Source organism: Salminus brasiliensis, chromosome 11 (genome assembly GCF_030463535.1).
Source record: "Salminus brasiliensis chromosome 11, fSalBra1.hap2, whole genome shotgun sequence".
Lineage (NCBI taxonomy): Eukaryota > Metazoa > Chordata > Actinopteri > Characiformes > Bryconidae > Salminus > Salminus brasiliensis.
In genome coordinates this window covers 36,868,743-36,886,415 of record NC_132888.1, presented here as the reverse complement: position 1 = coordinate 36,886,415, position 17,673 = coordinate 36,868,743, and the positions used below count along the sequence as shown (strand labels likewise).

The following is a 17,673-nucleotide window of genomic DNA, read 5'->3' as shown; positions in this document are numbered from 1 at the left end:
TAATCTTAACCCTAACCTTAACCCTAACCCTAACTTTAACCTTAACCCAAACCCCAACCCTAATCATAACCTTTAAATCAACCCTTAATCCTAATCTTAACCCTAACCTTAACTTCAACCCTAACTTTAACCTTAACCCTAACCATAACCTTTAAATCAACCCTTAATCCTAATCTTAACCCTAACCTTAACTTCAACCCTAACTTTAACCTTAACCCTAACCATAACCTTTAAATCAACCCTTAATTCTAATCTTAACCCTAACCTTAACTTCAATCCTAACTTTAACCTTAACCCTAACCATAACCTTTAAATCAACCCTTAATCCTAATCTTAACCCTAACCTTAACTTCAACCCTAACTTTAACCTTAACCCTAACCATAACCTTTAAATCAACCCTTAATCCTAATCTTAAACCTAACCCTAACTTTAATCCTAACTTTAACCTTAACCCAAACCCCAACCTTAATCATAACCCTTGAATCAACCCTAAATCCTAATCTTAACCCTAACCTAAAACCTTAACTTTAACCCTAACCTTAACCTTTAAATCAACCCTTAATCCTAATCTTAACCCCAACCTTAACCCTAACCTTAACTTTAATCCTAACTTTAACCTTAACCCAAACCCCAACCTTAATCATAACCCTTGAATCAACCCTAAATCCTAATCTTAAACCTAACCTTAACTTTAACCCTAACCTTAACCTTTAAATCAACCCTTAATCCTAATCTTAACCCCAACCTTAACCCTAACCTTAACTTTAACCTTAACTTTAATCTTAACCCAAACCTTGACCTTAACCCTTGAATCAACCCTAAATCCTAATTTTAACCCTAACCCTAATCCTGCCCTTAAGCTTTAAATTAACCCTTAATCCTAATCTTAACCCCAACCTTAACCCTAACCTTACCTTTAACCTTAACCTTTGAATTAACCCTAAATCCTAATCTTAACCCCATCTGTAGTGTGGAGTACCTCTTCCTCTCCTCCTCTTCCTCTCCTCCTCTTCCTCTCCTCCTCCTCCTCTCTCCGGGGTCCTGATCAGATACAGTGCTGATCTGGGTCGCTGATAATGCAGTCCGATGCAGGGCCTGAGGGAAAAGGGTCAGAGGTGGACAGTAAGGAACCAGGCAGTGTGGCTCGCAGCACATGTAAAAGCAGAGCAAGGTCAAAGGTCAGCAGCACTCAGGTTGGAGGGTGAGGGGGTGGAGCTGGTGCGTCGGCGGGGTCAGTGCGGCCGCGGGGACGAGGCAGCGTCAGCGAGACGCTCGGAAATACAATCAGGAGCTGACGAAGAAAATAGGACTGCGCAAGTGTGTGTGTGTGTGTGTGTGTCTGATGTAAGGCCAACGTAATCAACCCACAAAGCCACTTCTGTCTATGTACACACACACACACACACACACACACACACACACACAAACTGTCTCTCGTTTCCTCACACTGTGATATCGGTGCCAGGCGATATTCCAGCAGCTCCTGAGTGTGTGTGTGTGTGTGTGTGTGTGTGTGTGTGTGCTGAGCGGATGAATGAGGAGAGACTAGGGCCGCACTTCACACTGATGATAATTCTGCCCCCCCAGCAGCTGTTCACTATACTGTAAATATTCCACCCCTTTTTACATCCTACAACCGTTCCACACTACAGATACCCCACACTACCGATACCCCACACTACAGATACCCCACACTACAGATACTCCACACTACAGATACCCCACACCACAGATACTCCACACTACAGATACCCCACACTACAGATACTCCACACTACAGATACCCCACACTAGAGATACCCCACACTACAGATACCCCACACTACAGATACCCCACACTACAGATACCCCACACCACAGATACCCCACACTACAGATACCCCACACTACAGATACTCCACACTACAGATACCCCACACTAGAGATACCCCACACTACAGATACCCCACACTACAGATACCCCACACCACAGATACTCCACACTACAGATACCCCACACTACAGATACCCCACACTACAGATACCCCACACCACAGATACCCTACACTACAGATACCCCACACTACAGATACCCCACACTACAGATACTCCACACCACAGATACTCCACACTACAGATACCCCACACTACAGATACCCCACACCACAGATATTCCGCACTACAGATACCCCACACTACAGATATTCCACACTACAGATACCCCACACTACAGATACTCCACACTACAGATACCCCACACCACAGATACTCCACACTACAGATACTCCACACTACAGATACCCCACACCACAGATACTCCACACTACAGATACCCCACACCACAGATACTCCACACTACAGATACTCCACACTACAGATACCCCACACCACAGATACTCCACACTACAGATACTCCACACTACAGATACCCCACACCACAGATACTCCACACTACAGATACCCCACACCACAGATACTCCACACTACAGATACCCCACACTACAGATACCCCACACTACAGATACTCCACACTACAGATATTCCACACTACAGATATTCCACACTACAGATACTCCACACTACAGATACCCCACACTACAGATACCCCACACTACAGATACTCCTTAATAGAAAGGTCCCAACTACCGATATTCCACAAATGGACATTGCATTCAGCAGAGATTTCACACTCTCAATCCATTCATCTCAATCCACATAACAAATATTCCACACTACAGATATTCCAGACTAAAGTCATTCTGTACTGCAACCATTCCAATCAACATAACTAATATTCCAAACTACGATATTCCAGACTACAGCCATTCCATAGTACAACCATTACAATCCACATAACAAATATTCCACACTACAGATATTCCAGACTAAAGTCATTCTGTACTGCAACCATTCCAATCAACATAACTAATATTCCAAACTATGATATTCCAAACTACAGCCATTCCATTCTGCAACCATCCCAATCCACATAACAAATATTCCACACTACAGCTATTCCATAGTACAACCATCCCAATCCACATAACAAATATTCCACACTACAGTCATTCCATCCTGCAACCATAACACATATTCCACACTACAGATATTCCGTACTACAGCTATTTCTTAAAGTTCCCAAACTATGATATTCCACACTACACTCATTCCATACCACAGCTATTCCATATTGCAAAGATCCCAAACTACTGATATTCCACATAGTGAAAAATATTGCAACCATTGCATTCCACATAACAAATGTTTCACATTACATTCATTCTACAGTGCAAAAAAAAAGCACACTACAAATATTCCGTACTACAGCCATTCCATAAGGCAAAGATTACAAAAACTACAAATATTTCACACCATTGTAGCTTATGCAAAACATTCCCCAAGTTAAAATGTTCCAAACCTCAAAAAAGGAATTCCATTCTACAGAAATGTCAGTATGTTTAAATGTATTGTATTTGTGGCAGAGTTTTCAGAATAAAAAGGTTACATTTTAATAATAATATTAATGAAGGATGAAATTCCTGACTTGAATATTTAACTTTATGTGCTATTTTTATGTAAATTTTTTTGCATTTGGGCGTTTCAGAGAAAATTCGGAGAGAGAATTTAATTAGATTCACTGGCTGGACGTTTTAACGGCTTAGTGTTTCTCCGAAAGCTGGAGTTTTGTGAAGTGGATCAATGGCTGTCAGCTCCAGCCTGTAGAAGGAGAAGATCATTCATATGTAACAGTGAGAGGGACGGGAACACAGGAGCTTTCAGAGGTGATTGAGTGTGTGTGAGAGAGAGTGTGTGTGTGTGTGTAAGAGAGAGAGAGGCTCTCAGTCATAACGCTGCAGATTCTTTTGCATTTTGCCTCCTCGAGCACACCTGACTCAGCTCATGAGGGGGTTGTCTTTTTACCTAATGAGTTGTTTTAATGCAGGAAAAAACACATGCAGATCCGGGAATCCTGGGAATGTGTGTCAAATGGGTAAGGGTAATTCCCTTGAGGGAGCCGGAACTGCAGTTTTCACCCCCCCTTTCCTCTATAAACCTGGCAGTGTGTTACATTTAGACATTTCCTCAGTACAAGCCTATCAAAACTCACATGTTAATGAGCTAATGCATATTAATGCCTAACTCACAGCACCTGTTATGGTCCCAAAATGTTCAGGGCTGCATGTGCAGGGATTCTGCACTGCCTATAAACATTCCTCTATTTTAGACAGCAAATCCAAACACACACTGAATTCATACAGAAACAATTCCACACTGCCAATATAAACATGCATACTGCAGAAACTCTACACCACACATTCATTCAATAGTGTTGTGTAATGTCACACCACAAACGTTCCACTCCACAGACAGTAAACACTGCACGTATTCCAGACTGTCAATATTCCACACTACAGAAATTCCAGACTGCAAATGTTCCAAACTACAAGCATTCCAGACTGCAAATATTCCAAACTACAAACATTCCAGACTGCAAATGTTCCAAACTACAAGCATTCCAGACTGCAAATATTCCAAACTACAAACATTCCAGACTGCAAATGTTCCAAACTACAAACATTCCAGACTGCAAATATTCCAAACTACAAGCACTCCAGACTGTAAATATTCCAAACTACAAGCATTCCAGACTGTAAATATTCCACACTACAAGCATTCCAGACTGTAAATATTCCAAACTACAGAAATTCCAGACTGCAAATATTCCAAACTAAAAGCATTCCAGACTGCAAATATTCCACACTACAAACATTCCAGACTGCAAATATTCCACACTACAAACATTCCAGACTGCAAATATTCCACACTACAAATATTTCAGGCTGTAAATATTCCAAACTACAAGCATTCCAGACTGCAAATATTCCACACTACAAGCATTCCAGACTGTAAATATTCCACACTACAAGCATTCCAGACTGTAAATATTCCAAACTACAGAAATTCCAGACTGCAAATATTCCAAACTAAAAGCATTCCAGACTGCAAATATTCCACACTACAAGCATTCCAGACTGTAAATATTCCACACTACAAGCATTCCAGACTGTAAATATTCCAAACTACAGAAATTCCAGACTGCAAATATTCCACACTACAAGCATTCCAGACTGCAAATATTCCACACTACAAACATTCCAGACTGTAAATATTCCACACTACAAGCATTCCAGACTGTAAATATTCCAAACTACAGAAATTCCAGACTGCAAATATTTCACACTACAAACATTCCAGACTGCAAATATTCCACACTACAAACATTCCAGACTGTAAATATTCCAAACTACAAGCATTCCAGACTGTAAATATTCCACACTACAAGCATTCCAGACTGTAAATATTCCAAACTACAGAAATTCCAGACTGCAAATATTCCAAACTAAAAGCATTCCAGACTGCAAATATTCCACACTACAAACATTCCAGACTGTAAATATTCCACACTACAAATATTCCAGACTGCAAATATTCCACACTACAAACATTCCAGACTGTAAATATTCCAAACTACAAGCATTCCAGACTGTAAATATTCCACACTACAAGCATTCCAGACTGTAAATATTCCAAACTACAGAAATTCCAGACTGCAAATATTTCACACTACAAACATTCCAGACTGCAAATATTCCACACTACAAACATTCCAGACTGTAAATATTCCACACTACAAACATTCCAGACTGTAAATATTCCAAACTACAGAAATTCCAGACTGCAAATATTCCAAACTACAAGCATTCCAGACTGTAAATATTCCACACTACAAGCATTCCAGACTGTAAATATTCCAAACTACAGAAATTCCAGACTGCAAATATTCCAAACTACAAGCATTCCAGACTGCAAATATTCCACACTACAAATATTCCAGGCTGTAAATATTCCAAACTACAAACATTCCAGACTGTAAATATTCCACACTACAAACATTCCAGACTGTAAATATTCCAAACTACAAGCATTCCAGACTGTAAATATTCCACACTACAAGCATTCCAGACTGTAAATATTCCAAACTACAGAAATTCCACACTACAAACATTCCAGACTGTAAATATTCCAAACTACAGAAATTCCACACTACAAACATTCCAGACTGTAAATATTCCAAACTACAAGCATTCCAGACTGTAAATATTCCAAACTAGAAACATCCCAGACTGCAAATATAAACAGTCTGTTCTTTTATATAAACATTTGGTCTAGAATGCAAACTTGCTCACTGCAAATACAAAACAGGGAAATGGGTGGAACTCTTCATTTACACACTCATAGTGGGAAAGTGTGTAACGGATCTGATCCATGTGTAATAAAGTGTTTATAAAGGAATACTCTGTTAGGAATTCTTATTTATGTCAGTGTTTCTATGGAGCGCTGCGGTCGGGCTGTTAGCAGCAGTCTGATTAGTAGTCAGGTAATTTACCGACCAGCATTCATCAGTGAGGAGAGTGAGATTAAGTGTGTGTGTGTGTGTGTGTGTGTGTGTGTTCCCAGGTCATTAATAATGTAATAATCATTAAAGTTAACTAAGCACTGTCTGTCTGAACCATCATTAATGAACGTGTGTGTGTGTGTGTGAGTGTGTAATACTGCCATTTAATTACAGCTATGTGTGTGTGTGTGTGTGTTTTAGGTCATTTAATTCCATGTGTATGTTCGTGTGTGTGTGTGTGATTCTGTAATTATATCTATGTGCATGAGTGTGTGAGTGTGTGTGTGTGTGTGTAATCATCAAATCTGACTTTCCCAGATCCAATCTCTCTCTCTCCCTCAAACACAGAAAAATGATGATAGTGATGATGACGATGATGATGATGATGACAGCGATGATGATGATGATAATTCAGTGTGTCACACACTCAAAGTGGTGGTTTGATGAGAATCAAACTGAATTACATTGAATTACACTGAGCCGAATAGAACTGAACTGAACTGAACTGAACTGAACTGAATCGAATTGAAATTGAATTGCATTGAGCTGAACCGAATCATATATAATTACATTGACTTGAGTTAACTGACCTGTACTAAACTGAAGAGAATTGAACTGAATTGACTGGACTCTGGACTTCTTTGAACTGAATTACATAAACCTGTACTGAACTGAATCAAACTGAATTAAACTGAAACAAACTGAATTGCGTTCATCTGTACTGAACTAAGTTGAACTGAATTAAACTAAACTACGTGGGATATTGGAATATTTAACTGTACTGAACTGAACTGAATTAAACTGAAACAAATAGAATGACATAATTACTGCACGGATGGGTTAAAGGCTGTCAATTTCAATCTGTGTCCAGCTCGAATAGTGAATATGGTTGTCTTGTATTGTAGAAAAAAATGAATTAAATTAAACTGAACTAAATTGTATTGCATTCAACTGTACTAAACTGATTTGAATGAAACTGAATCAAACTGAATTAAATTCAGCTGTACTAAACTGATTTGAATTAAACTGAATCAAACAAAATTAAATTCAGCTGTACCAAACGGATTTGAATGAAACTGAATGAAACAGAATTAAATTCAGCTGTACTAAACTGATTTGAATGAAACTGAATCAAACAATTAAATTCAGCGGTACTGAACTGATTTGAATGAAACTGAACCAAAATGAATTTAATTCAGCTGTACTGAACTGATTTTAATGGAACTGAATCAAACTGAATTAAATTCAGCGGTACTGAGCTGAATTGAATTAAACTGAACCAAACTGAATTTAATTCAGCTGTACTGAACTGATTTGAATGAAACTGAATGAAACTGAATTAAATTCAGCTGTACTGAACTGATTTGAATGAAATTGAATTAAACTGATTTAAATTCAGCTGTACTGAACTGAATTGAATCGAACTGAATTAAATTCAGCGGTACTGAACTGAATTGAATTAAAATGAATTAAACTGAATTAAATTCAGCTGTACTGAACTGAATTGAATTAAACTGAATTAAACTGAATTAAATGCAGCTGTACTGAGCTGAATTGAATTAAACTGAATCAAACTGAATTAAATTCAGCTGTACTGAACTGAACTGAATCAAACTGAATTAAATCCAGCGGTACTAAATTGAATTGAATCAAACTGAATTAAATCCAGCGGTACTGAACTGAATTGAATCAAACTGAATTAAATTCAGCGGTACTAAACTGAATTGTCCTGGACAGAACTGAATAGAGCTGAACTAAATTACTCACTATGTGACTGTGTGTGTGTGTGTGTGTGTGTGTGTGTGTGTGTGCAGGTGTTGTCTGATTTCAGGCCGCAGGTTCAGGCAGGCTTTAAGGCTGGTGCTGGGTTTTATTGGTGTGTGTGTAAATCCGGGCTTGGAGCATTGGGAGCATTAGGAGCGCTGTAGAAACGAAGCTCATAGTGAATATTAATAATAAACACAACTACACACACACACACACACACACACACACACAGCATGCTTACAATGTGACTCGCAGGTGTTCTCACCTGAAAGTAAAGGTAAATTGAGCGTGCTGCAGTTTTAGTTTGGTGTTAAATGGACCGTACAGAGCTGATGCGCCGTCGGTGTGTGTCACTAAGGCGACACACCTGCCCTCCGGGGCGATCCGCTCTCGCAGTTGTTGTTTTTTTTTTCCTCTTTTTAAAAATGCAAATGAGACAAAGTGTAGACAAAGCAGGGCTTGTCTGATTGGCTGGGAGCAGGTACAGTCTGTTTGAAGAGAGAAAGAAAGAGAGAGAGAGATCAAATACAAAACAATCAGTAATTAACTACAAATAAATAAGTAAATAAACGTGGTTAGATTAACGACTGGAGTTAACAAGGAGACACATGAAAGCAGCTCTCAGCTCTTTAAGCCGCTGATCAAGGCGATGAAGAGTGATTACTGAACCTGTGGGTTTAAAAGGACTTCAGATATAGATGAACAATAAATAAACAACAGCCGAGAGTGAAGTGATGATGATGATGATGAAGACGATGATGATGATGATGAAGTTATGGTGTGACAAGACTGCTATTCAGTTTTTTGTACTGAGTGTATATGCAGTGTGTGAGGAGCCACATTCAGCCAGCATTAGCTCTTATACTTAATCACATATATAGGCCATCAAGAAACAGAGTATGTGTGGTTGTATTTGTGTTTGTGTGTGTGTGTGTGTGTGTGTGTGTGTGTGTGTGTGTGTTTGTAAGAAAGAGAGTGACCATCTTTGTTGACTTTCTTAAGTGTGAGGTTAAACAGCATTACATCTGCAGGTGTTACAAATTGTTACATATTAGTGTGTTACAGTGTTTTATATTAGTGTGTTACAGTGTTTTATATTAGTGTGTTATAGCATTACATATTAGTGTGTTACAGTGTTACATATTAGTGTGTTACAGTATTTTATATTAGTTGTTACAGTGTTTTATATTAATGTGTTACAATATGTTATATATCAGTGCGTTACAATATGTTATATATTAGTGTGTTACAATATGTTATATATTAGTGTGTTACAGTGTTACATATTAGTGCGTTACAATATGTTATATATAGTAGTGAGTTACAGTGTTATATATTAGTGTGTTACAATGTTACATATTAGTGTGGTACAATATGTTACATATTGGTGTGTTACAGTGTTACAGATTAGTGTGTTAAAATATGTTATACATTGGTGAGTTAGTGTTACAGATTAGTGTGTTACAATCTGTTACATATTAGTGTGTTACAGTGTTATATATTAGTGTGTTACAATATGTTATATATAGTAGTGAGTTACAGTGTTACATATTAGTGTGTTACAATATGATACATTCTTGTGTGTGTACATCTTAGTGTCTATGTGTTACAATATGTTAGATATTGGTGTATTACAATATATTACATGGTGACATGTCCATCTCTTATCTCATGATATGTGTACATCTTAGTTTGGTGTGTTGAATATTGTGTTACAGTTGCAGTCAAAATAATTAGTTCCAATTTCAACAATCCAAATTCAACACAAAATACAACTTTTAATGACAACTGCAGTCTCAGAATTATTCAACCACCTTCTTCAAATCCCACCAAACATTTTTTACGGGGTTTAAGTCTGCTGACTGTGACGACCACTTTAGAATCTTCCCGGACTTCTTCTGAAATCAAGCCTTGGTGAACTTTGAGGTATGCTTGGGATCATTGTCCTGTTGCAAAGTCCAATGATGCCCAAGCTTCAGCTTCCTCACAGATGGCATGATGTTTTGTTTTTTTTAGGGTTTCCTGATCCTTGATCAGCCTTAAATCTATCTTGCCCTTAACCTGGGAACTCTGCTTTCAGTTGGATCTCTAGGAACGTCAATTTCCTTTTCCTTGTTTGTGAAGGCAATAATCTCTTCTCTGGAGAACTTTTTGGGATTCTAATTAGGGTGTTGATTAATTCTGAGACTACAGCCGTCATTTGAAGTGTGGTGAAGTCTGAAGTCTGTTCCATCTCTGTGTGTATATCAGGGAAGGACCTTATCCGTATGTGTGTTGCAGGTAATGTGTTTGTGGTGAGCCTGGCATTTGCAGACCTGCTGGTGGTGTGTTATCCCTACCCCCTGGTCCTCCACGCGATGCTGCATGCGGGCTGGTTGCCTGGAGAGACTGAGTGTAAAGTGAGTGGCTTCCTGATGGGAGCGAGTGTGATCGGCTCCATCTTCAACATCACCGCCATCGCCATCAACCGCTACTGCTTCATCTGCCAGGCCAGCAGGTACAGTCCCCACCAGTCTTCATTCGTATCTGTTTGTATCCATTGGGGGTAAAAAAAAAGACTATACCTCATTACTGGGTAACCAAGGTGTTATGTTATCAAGCAGCTTTGACAGTTACAAAGTCCATCAGAACCTCGCATGACTAAATGCAACTACAGATGGGTGGGAAATGGAAGGAAATCCCAGCAGAATGTGTGTTAGTAAGGTGTTGGCCACTACAGGTCACTAGATGATCTTCAACCCACATTGACTCAAGAACTCCACAGGCTCAAGAACCTTACTGGCGTGGTTCTTCTAGACCGGGTGTGGTCTCAGTTCCTGCACGGTTTCAAGCTTTTCCTTCTCAAGCACACCTGGTTCAACTCACCTGTCAATTGCTAGGTTTAGAAGGTCTGCAAGAGCAGGGAAATCAGCAAACTGTTGCCCACCCTTCTCTGGACGATACTACTCCCTTCTAAATTATCCCATATGCTTTACATCATTTTCAAACTGACCCCTCATGCCCTGCCAACCTCGAAGAGCCCACTCCCATCAAGACAGACATCATACGTTTCTTCATAGGATTTGTAGGACCCTTCCCTTCAGGGTGGACCTAAACTATGCCAGCCTCTGGGCCTAATTGGGGTCACCCTTGTATGCCAAATTTGCACTCGCCCACTGGAGAATGTGGAGAATATAGTGAGGGGCCACTCTTGCCTAACCACTGTAGACCACTGACCACTGAGGGGGTTCCCCTGGTACAGCATGCCCTTCTTTTTGGACTGCTCTTGCAGACAAGGACTGGCGACATCTTGCACTGATGTTCTTAGTGACCCGAGAAACGGCTGCTTAAGTATCCCACAAATGCAGAAGCATCACCGCCATCAAATGTGATGCAGAGGTCACTTTAGTCCACGCTCCTATCGAAACACTGGTCAGTTGAGCTTGGTTTATGACTGTAGCAACTAAATAGTGAACCTCTGCACTTGTGTGATGTTTCTCCACTCAACTTCTGCAGGCTTTCCATTTATTTGTCACCTATCTGGAGTTGCTACCCACCTCTGGTAGCTACTGATTTAACAGTCTAGGGTTAAAGCGGTGTGAGGTGGTTCTCTGAAGCTGTACAGTGGGACAATCAAAGTGTTCTGCTGGTGGATGTCTCAGGTATGAAAAGGTTTATGGACGTGCCGGGACATCCATGCTGCTGATCCTGGTGTGGGTCCTGACGGCCATTGCCATCCTCCCCAACCTGGCACTGGGCTCGCTGACTTACGACCCCAGGGTCTACTCCTGCACCTTCAGCCAGACGGCCAGCGCTGGATACACCATCGCCGTGGTGACCGTCCACTTCTTGCTGCCGATCGCTGTGGTCACATTCTGCTATCTGAGGATCTGGGTTCTGGTGCTGCAGGTCTGCATGTGTCAGTGTGACATTTTAGCTTCTATTCCACTGTTAGGCTGGAGTAAGAACTTCACCTTCAACTGCTTGGCCCATTATATGAATTGTAGGGGGCGCTCTATAATGGTCATACGATCCATACACTTACTCTGACAGACTGTAATACACTACAGGAAGCGTAGGGGGCGCTCTATAATGCTCTATAATGTTCATATGATCCACACGCTCATTCTGACAGACTGTAATACACTACAGGAAGCGTAGGGGGCGCTCTATAATGTTCATATGATCCACACGCTCATTCTGACAGACTGTAATACACTACAGGAAGCGTAGGGGGCGCTCTATAATGCTCTATAATGTTCATATGATCCACACGCTCATTCTGACAGACTGTAATACACTACAGGAAGCATAGGGGGCGCTCTATAATGCTTTATAATGTTCATATGATACACATGCTCATTCTGACAGACTTTAATACACTACAGGAAGCGTAGGGGGCGCTCTATAATGCTTTATAATGTTCATATGATCCACACGCTCATTCTGACAGACTGTAATATACTACAGGAAGCATAGGGGGCGCTTTGCCATGGATAAAACCTTAAGGAGTGTCATTGACTGCACACGTGATGCACTTTGTGTTCCTTTGCAGGTAAGGAGGCGGGTCACCAGTGATGTGAGACCACGCCTCCGGCCCAGCGAGCTGCGGCACTTCCTCACCATGTTTGTTGTCTTTGTGCTTTTCGCTGTGTGTTGGGCGCCGTTGAATCTGATTGGCCTGGCCGTGGCCGTTGACCCGCCGAGAGTGGCGCCCATGGTGCCCGAATGGCTTTTCGTAGTGAGCTACTTCATGGCATACTTCAACTCGTGCCTGAACGCCGTAGTCTACGGACTGCTCAACCAGAACTTCCGCCGGGAGTACCGCCGTATCCTGCTTTCTCTCTGCAAGCCCCGCCTCTTCCTGCAGGAAACATCGAGGGGCGGCACGGAGCGCAGCAACAAGCAGTCACCCGGGAACAACAACAACGACCAGCCCAAAGCAGAGACGATTTAACGTGGCTACCAACAGAGACCACGCCTTCATTCCGTAGTATGAGGAATGACGGCACGGTGGAGGCCTAGAAATCCAAGAAACCTCAGAAAACCTAAAGAGTCATGATAACTGATACCGGCATCTACAATCCCTGGCACGTTCCAGGTCTATCTCTGCCCCCTTACATCATTCAGGGCCATCCCCTCTTCACGTTGCTCCAGAGAGATTCTTCTAAATAAAGGTCCCCATAGTGGTTCTTCAGAGCGATGTCACCGAGGAACCTTTCGAGAAACATTTTTTTGTAAACGAAATATCTGCAGAACCTTTCGTAGAAGTTTTAAAAAGGGTTTCAGTTAAAGGTTTTTTGAAGAACCGTATGTCCATGCCAAGAATCACTTGGGAACCTTTATTTTTAAGAGTGTAGATGGATAGAGGAGCCTAATGGTGCATTCAGCTACTTCATGGAGTACTTCTACTTGTGCCTGAATGTCATAGTCTATGGGCTGCTACACCTAAACCTCCTCAACCTGCTTTCCCTCTGCAAGCCTCAAGTCTTCCTGCAGGAAACGTCCAGGAGCACAACACGCAGCAGTCGTCTGGGAACAACAACAACGAGCCACCAAGCGTGGAGACAATTTAGCGTGGCTACAAAGGTCCATTCGCGAGTGCAAACTCACAAACGAGCAATGCCTGAGGTGGGTACCGTACTGTAGCCTCAAACCACACTCAAGAACATGTAGAGTAACGTCAATGAAATAATGGCTTAGTAGTAGCTACCAGGAACCTACCGAGAACAAAGCAAGGAACAGGTCCTTCAGAACCTTTCAATTATCGAATGAAACCTCACTGTAATGGGAAGGGAGATCAGCTGAGATGATGCCCAGAGGTGGGAAGAGTAGAGTAGAATTCCTAGAATTGAAAAGCTATAGTTGCCAAAAAAAGAACCTCTGTTGGACCCTAAAATCTTCAAATGCTGGGTTCTTTCAAACAGTGGTTCTCAAGGTGGTTGTCGGGGCCTCCTAGATGGTCCACAACCACTCCAAAAAAAAAGCCTCTGGTCCATCTGGTAAGGCATGAGTAGAGATTTGAGAAAATTTGTGTTAAGAATCTTAACACCTTTTTAAACACCTTTTATAAAGGTATAAAGAAACTCATGTACAGGTTCTGAGAAGAACCAGCTTTCAGAGTCCCATTTATGCAGAAGCGTATCTTCCAGAACCAACAGCTGAACCAACCCAGCCAACATGTGTTGGCTCATGGGTGGAACGTGGGCTAGGTGGCTTCCAGGCGGGTTCCAGGACATACTTTGTTACCGGGACCCACCTTAATCTGACATGGGTCCCATCTAGGCCCTGTTTGCAATGTACAACCCAGATGAGGGCCATGCTTAACCCCTCCTGGTCCCATCACTGACCCTGGTGGGCATCCATATGTGGAGCCAACATGGAAGCCAGAGGACAAAACGTTCTGGTTCCCAGTTGGGCTACCCATACAGGCCTCCCCATGGGCATGTTACCTGGAAACAATACATAATCAAATAATCAAACCCCTCCCCCCTCAGAAAGTTAGCTAAATGCTAACAGCTAACATGTAGCTTAGCCACACATATTACTTGAGTAGAGGTCAACATTTGCCGGTTATTTATGACTTGGAAAAAAATACTCAAATCCATACGAATTTTACTGAAGTGAGTCGGTGTCGGTAGTTACGGCCCACCTGCGGGACAGGACGGAAAGCTCGGAGAGTTGAACTCCTCGTAACCGTTTAATTCTGTATAACGTTGCTCTAAGTTTGCGACAGCTGGGCGAATTAAAAAGGCTGAGAGAGAAAGAGCGAGAGAGTGAATGCACATCAATAGCACTTTACGTTGATGGTCCACTCGCCCGAATGTTCCCCAACCCTAAACCTAACCTTAACCTCAACCTAAAGCTCTAGACTCTAGACAACTTTGCTATGGCAACGGAGTGAGATACGTACTATTGACAAGGCAGGACAACCTGAAAAGTCGATGCTCCCAAATTCTACGCCTATCATCGGTAGATTGCATGTTCGGTCCTCGGTGTTGCCACAGCCATACGTAATCAGTAATAACTGTCTTCTCTCTCACTGAGTAGGTAAGACGGCCCTCCCTCTCCCCCCTATTCACTCTAGGCAAAACACTGTAGGCAGGCACTGGGTGGTCCAGTAAACTAAGGCCCTGCCACTATGATGATGAGGATCGCTGGCCATCGGCAGCCAGAGTCGGAAGGAGCACAATTGGCCTTGCTATCTCAGGGGAGGGTTGACGGTTCTTCCTTCCCACATCGCTCCAGCTGTTAGCTGCTGTATCGGAGATGGGGAGCAGAGCATGCTAGGCTACCCAGCAATGCTGCATTAGCGTCAGTTCGAAATGAGGCGGTAGCTGGCTTCACAAACATCAAAGAAGACGATGTTCTAGTCCTCACCCTACTAGTGTTGCCTTATAGCAAACTCCAATGTATGCATCTCCCTCGGAAATGCAGTGACCGACGCAGACCGCGGCAAATGTGACTGGTCCACTTGGTGGCATCGCATTTCCACGAGAGTTTCTGAATTTCCTCGTCTGTGTGCCCCTCCCCCCTCCCTCCTCCTCGAACCTGCATTTCACCCAACTCTAAACACACTCGTTAGACCTTCAAGGACCATCAAAATTAAGTGCAGGCAAATCATCCAACAGATGCCCCTTAAACATTTTGGAGTTGTTTGCTTCCACCATCTAATGGAACAATCTAATGGTTCAGAAACGAGTAAAAGGCTCCATCAGCACGCCACAAATGCTCATGTTAATAATCCAGAATTGGACCAATTTAGTTTTACGGCTCTGCTGGTTCCTGCAAGAAGCCACAGAGCAGTTGGAAAGCAAAGATAGAAGGCTTCGTGGTAAAACAGAGGAACAGCAGCAGTGTAGCGAGTTAGCGCTTTGATCTTGCAGAGCCGCAGCCGAGACGTCCATCAAAGGAGGTCGGTCAGATTTACAAGTTCCTGTTTGTTCTTCGGTTTCCTCCGCATCCTTTATTAGACTTTACACTTTATTAGAAACCCCTACATTGTATTTCCACTCACTGGCCACTTTATTGGAAACACCTACTTTGTATGTCCACTCACTGACCACTTTATTGGAAACACCTATCTTGGGATTCAACAAACTGGCCACTTTATTGGAAACACCTACTATCTTGTGCTTTCACTCACTGGCCACTTTATTAGAAACCCCTACCTTGTAGGTCTGATCACTGGCCACTTTATTGGAAACACCTACTATCTTGTGCGTCCACTCACTGGCCACTTTATTGGAAACACCTACTATCTTGTGCGTCCACTCACTGGCCACTTTATTGGAAACACCTACTATCTTGTGCTTCCACTCACTGGCCACTTTATTAGAAACACCTACCTTGTACTTTCACTCACTGGCCACTTTATTGGAAACACCTACTACCTTGTGCTTCCACTCACTGGCCACTTTATTAGAAACACCTACTATCTTGTGCGTCCACTCACTGGCCACTTTATTGGAAACACCTACTATCTTGTGCGTCCACTCACTGGCCACTTTATTGGAAACACCTACTATCTTGTGCGTCCACTCACTGGCCACTTTATTGGAAACACCTACTATCTTGTGCGTCCACTCACTGGCCACTTTATTAGAAACACCTACCTTGTACTTTCACTCACTGGCCACTTTATTGGAAACACCTACTATCTTGTGCGTCCACTCACTGGCCACTTTATTGGAAACACCTACTATCTTGTGCTTCCACTCACTGGCCACTTTATTGGAAACACCTACTATCTTGTGCTTCCACTCACTGGCCACTTTATTAGAAACCTCTACCATGTATGTCCACTCATGGGGCAGTTTATTAGAAACACCTATTTTGTACTTAAATGATTCCCATCCCAAAATCCTCTCACCACCTCCAAGAACACCACAGAATCCCCGAAAAACCCTTAGCAACCACATAACAGCACCTTAGCAATTACCATCTGTACCACAGCATAGCATCCACCGAGCAAAATCCTCATCCTAATGAGTCAGAAATCACCCTCAAATATCGGCATGACCATAGAACCGTTAGCAACCACATAGCACACACCTTAGCAACCACCTTCTATACCACAGCATCCATGTAGCAAATGCCTAATCCTAATGAGCAATGCTACACTACTTCTTTTTGCCCTGACTGCGGAGTCTCCACCTTCCACCCTCCCCCACAGCAATCTTTAAATTATACCCCCGCCCCACCGGCTCCAATAACCTCATACTACCACGGCAGCATCATCCACGCTTAAGCCCACCGCTGCGCTTCACTACCAGCTAATGAGGAACTCAAAGGGAAAAGGCCGGAGCGCTGGGTCTCCCTTACCAAATGTTACCTTAGCGTTCCCCGAGTGCTGCAGCTGTATTAACGCTTAAGCCTCCCCTAAAGCCGCGATAAGCCAAGCTGTTCAAGGCTGCGCTCAGCACTAACACTGCCCGACTCTCCCGAAGTGCTCTCGCTATGTTCCGCTCACTGGCCACTTTATTAGAAA

The 17,673-nt window shown here is 42.3% G+C and overlaps 1 protein-coding gene across 1 annotated transcript in view; it reads left to right on the top strand.

Annotated features, from left to right (window-relative positions):
- Positions 1–13,347, top strand: part of mtnr1ba (melatonin receptor type 1Ba) — a 17,707-nt gene extending 4,360 nt beyond the window's left edge. The window contains exons 2-4 of the mRNA XM_072691383.1: positions 10,485–10,701; positions 11,846–12,092; positions 12,739–13,347. Of these exons, the coding sequence (XP_072547484.1) occupies positions 10,485–10,701; positions 11,846–12,092; positions 12,739–13,140 (866 nt within the window). The 3' untranslated portion in view covers positions 13,141–13,347. The remainder of the gene's footprint in view (positions 1–10,484; positions 10,702–11,845; positions 12,093–12,738) is intronic.
- The last annotated feature ends 4,326 nt before the right edge of the window (positions 13,348–17,673 follow it).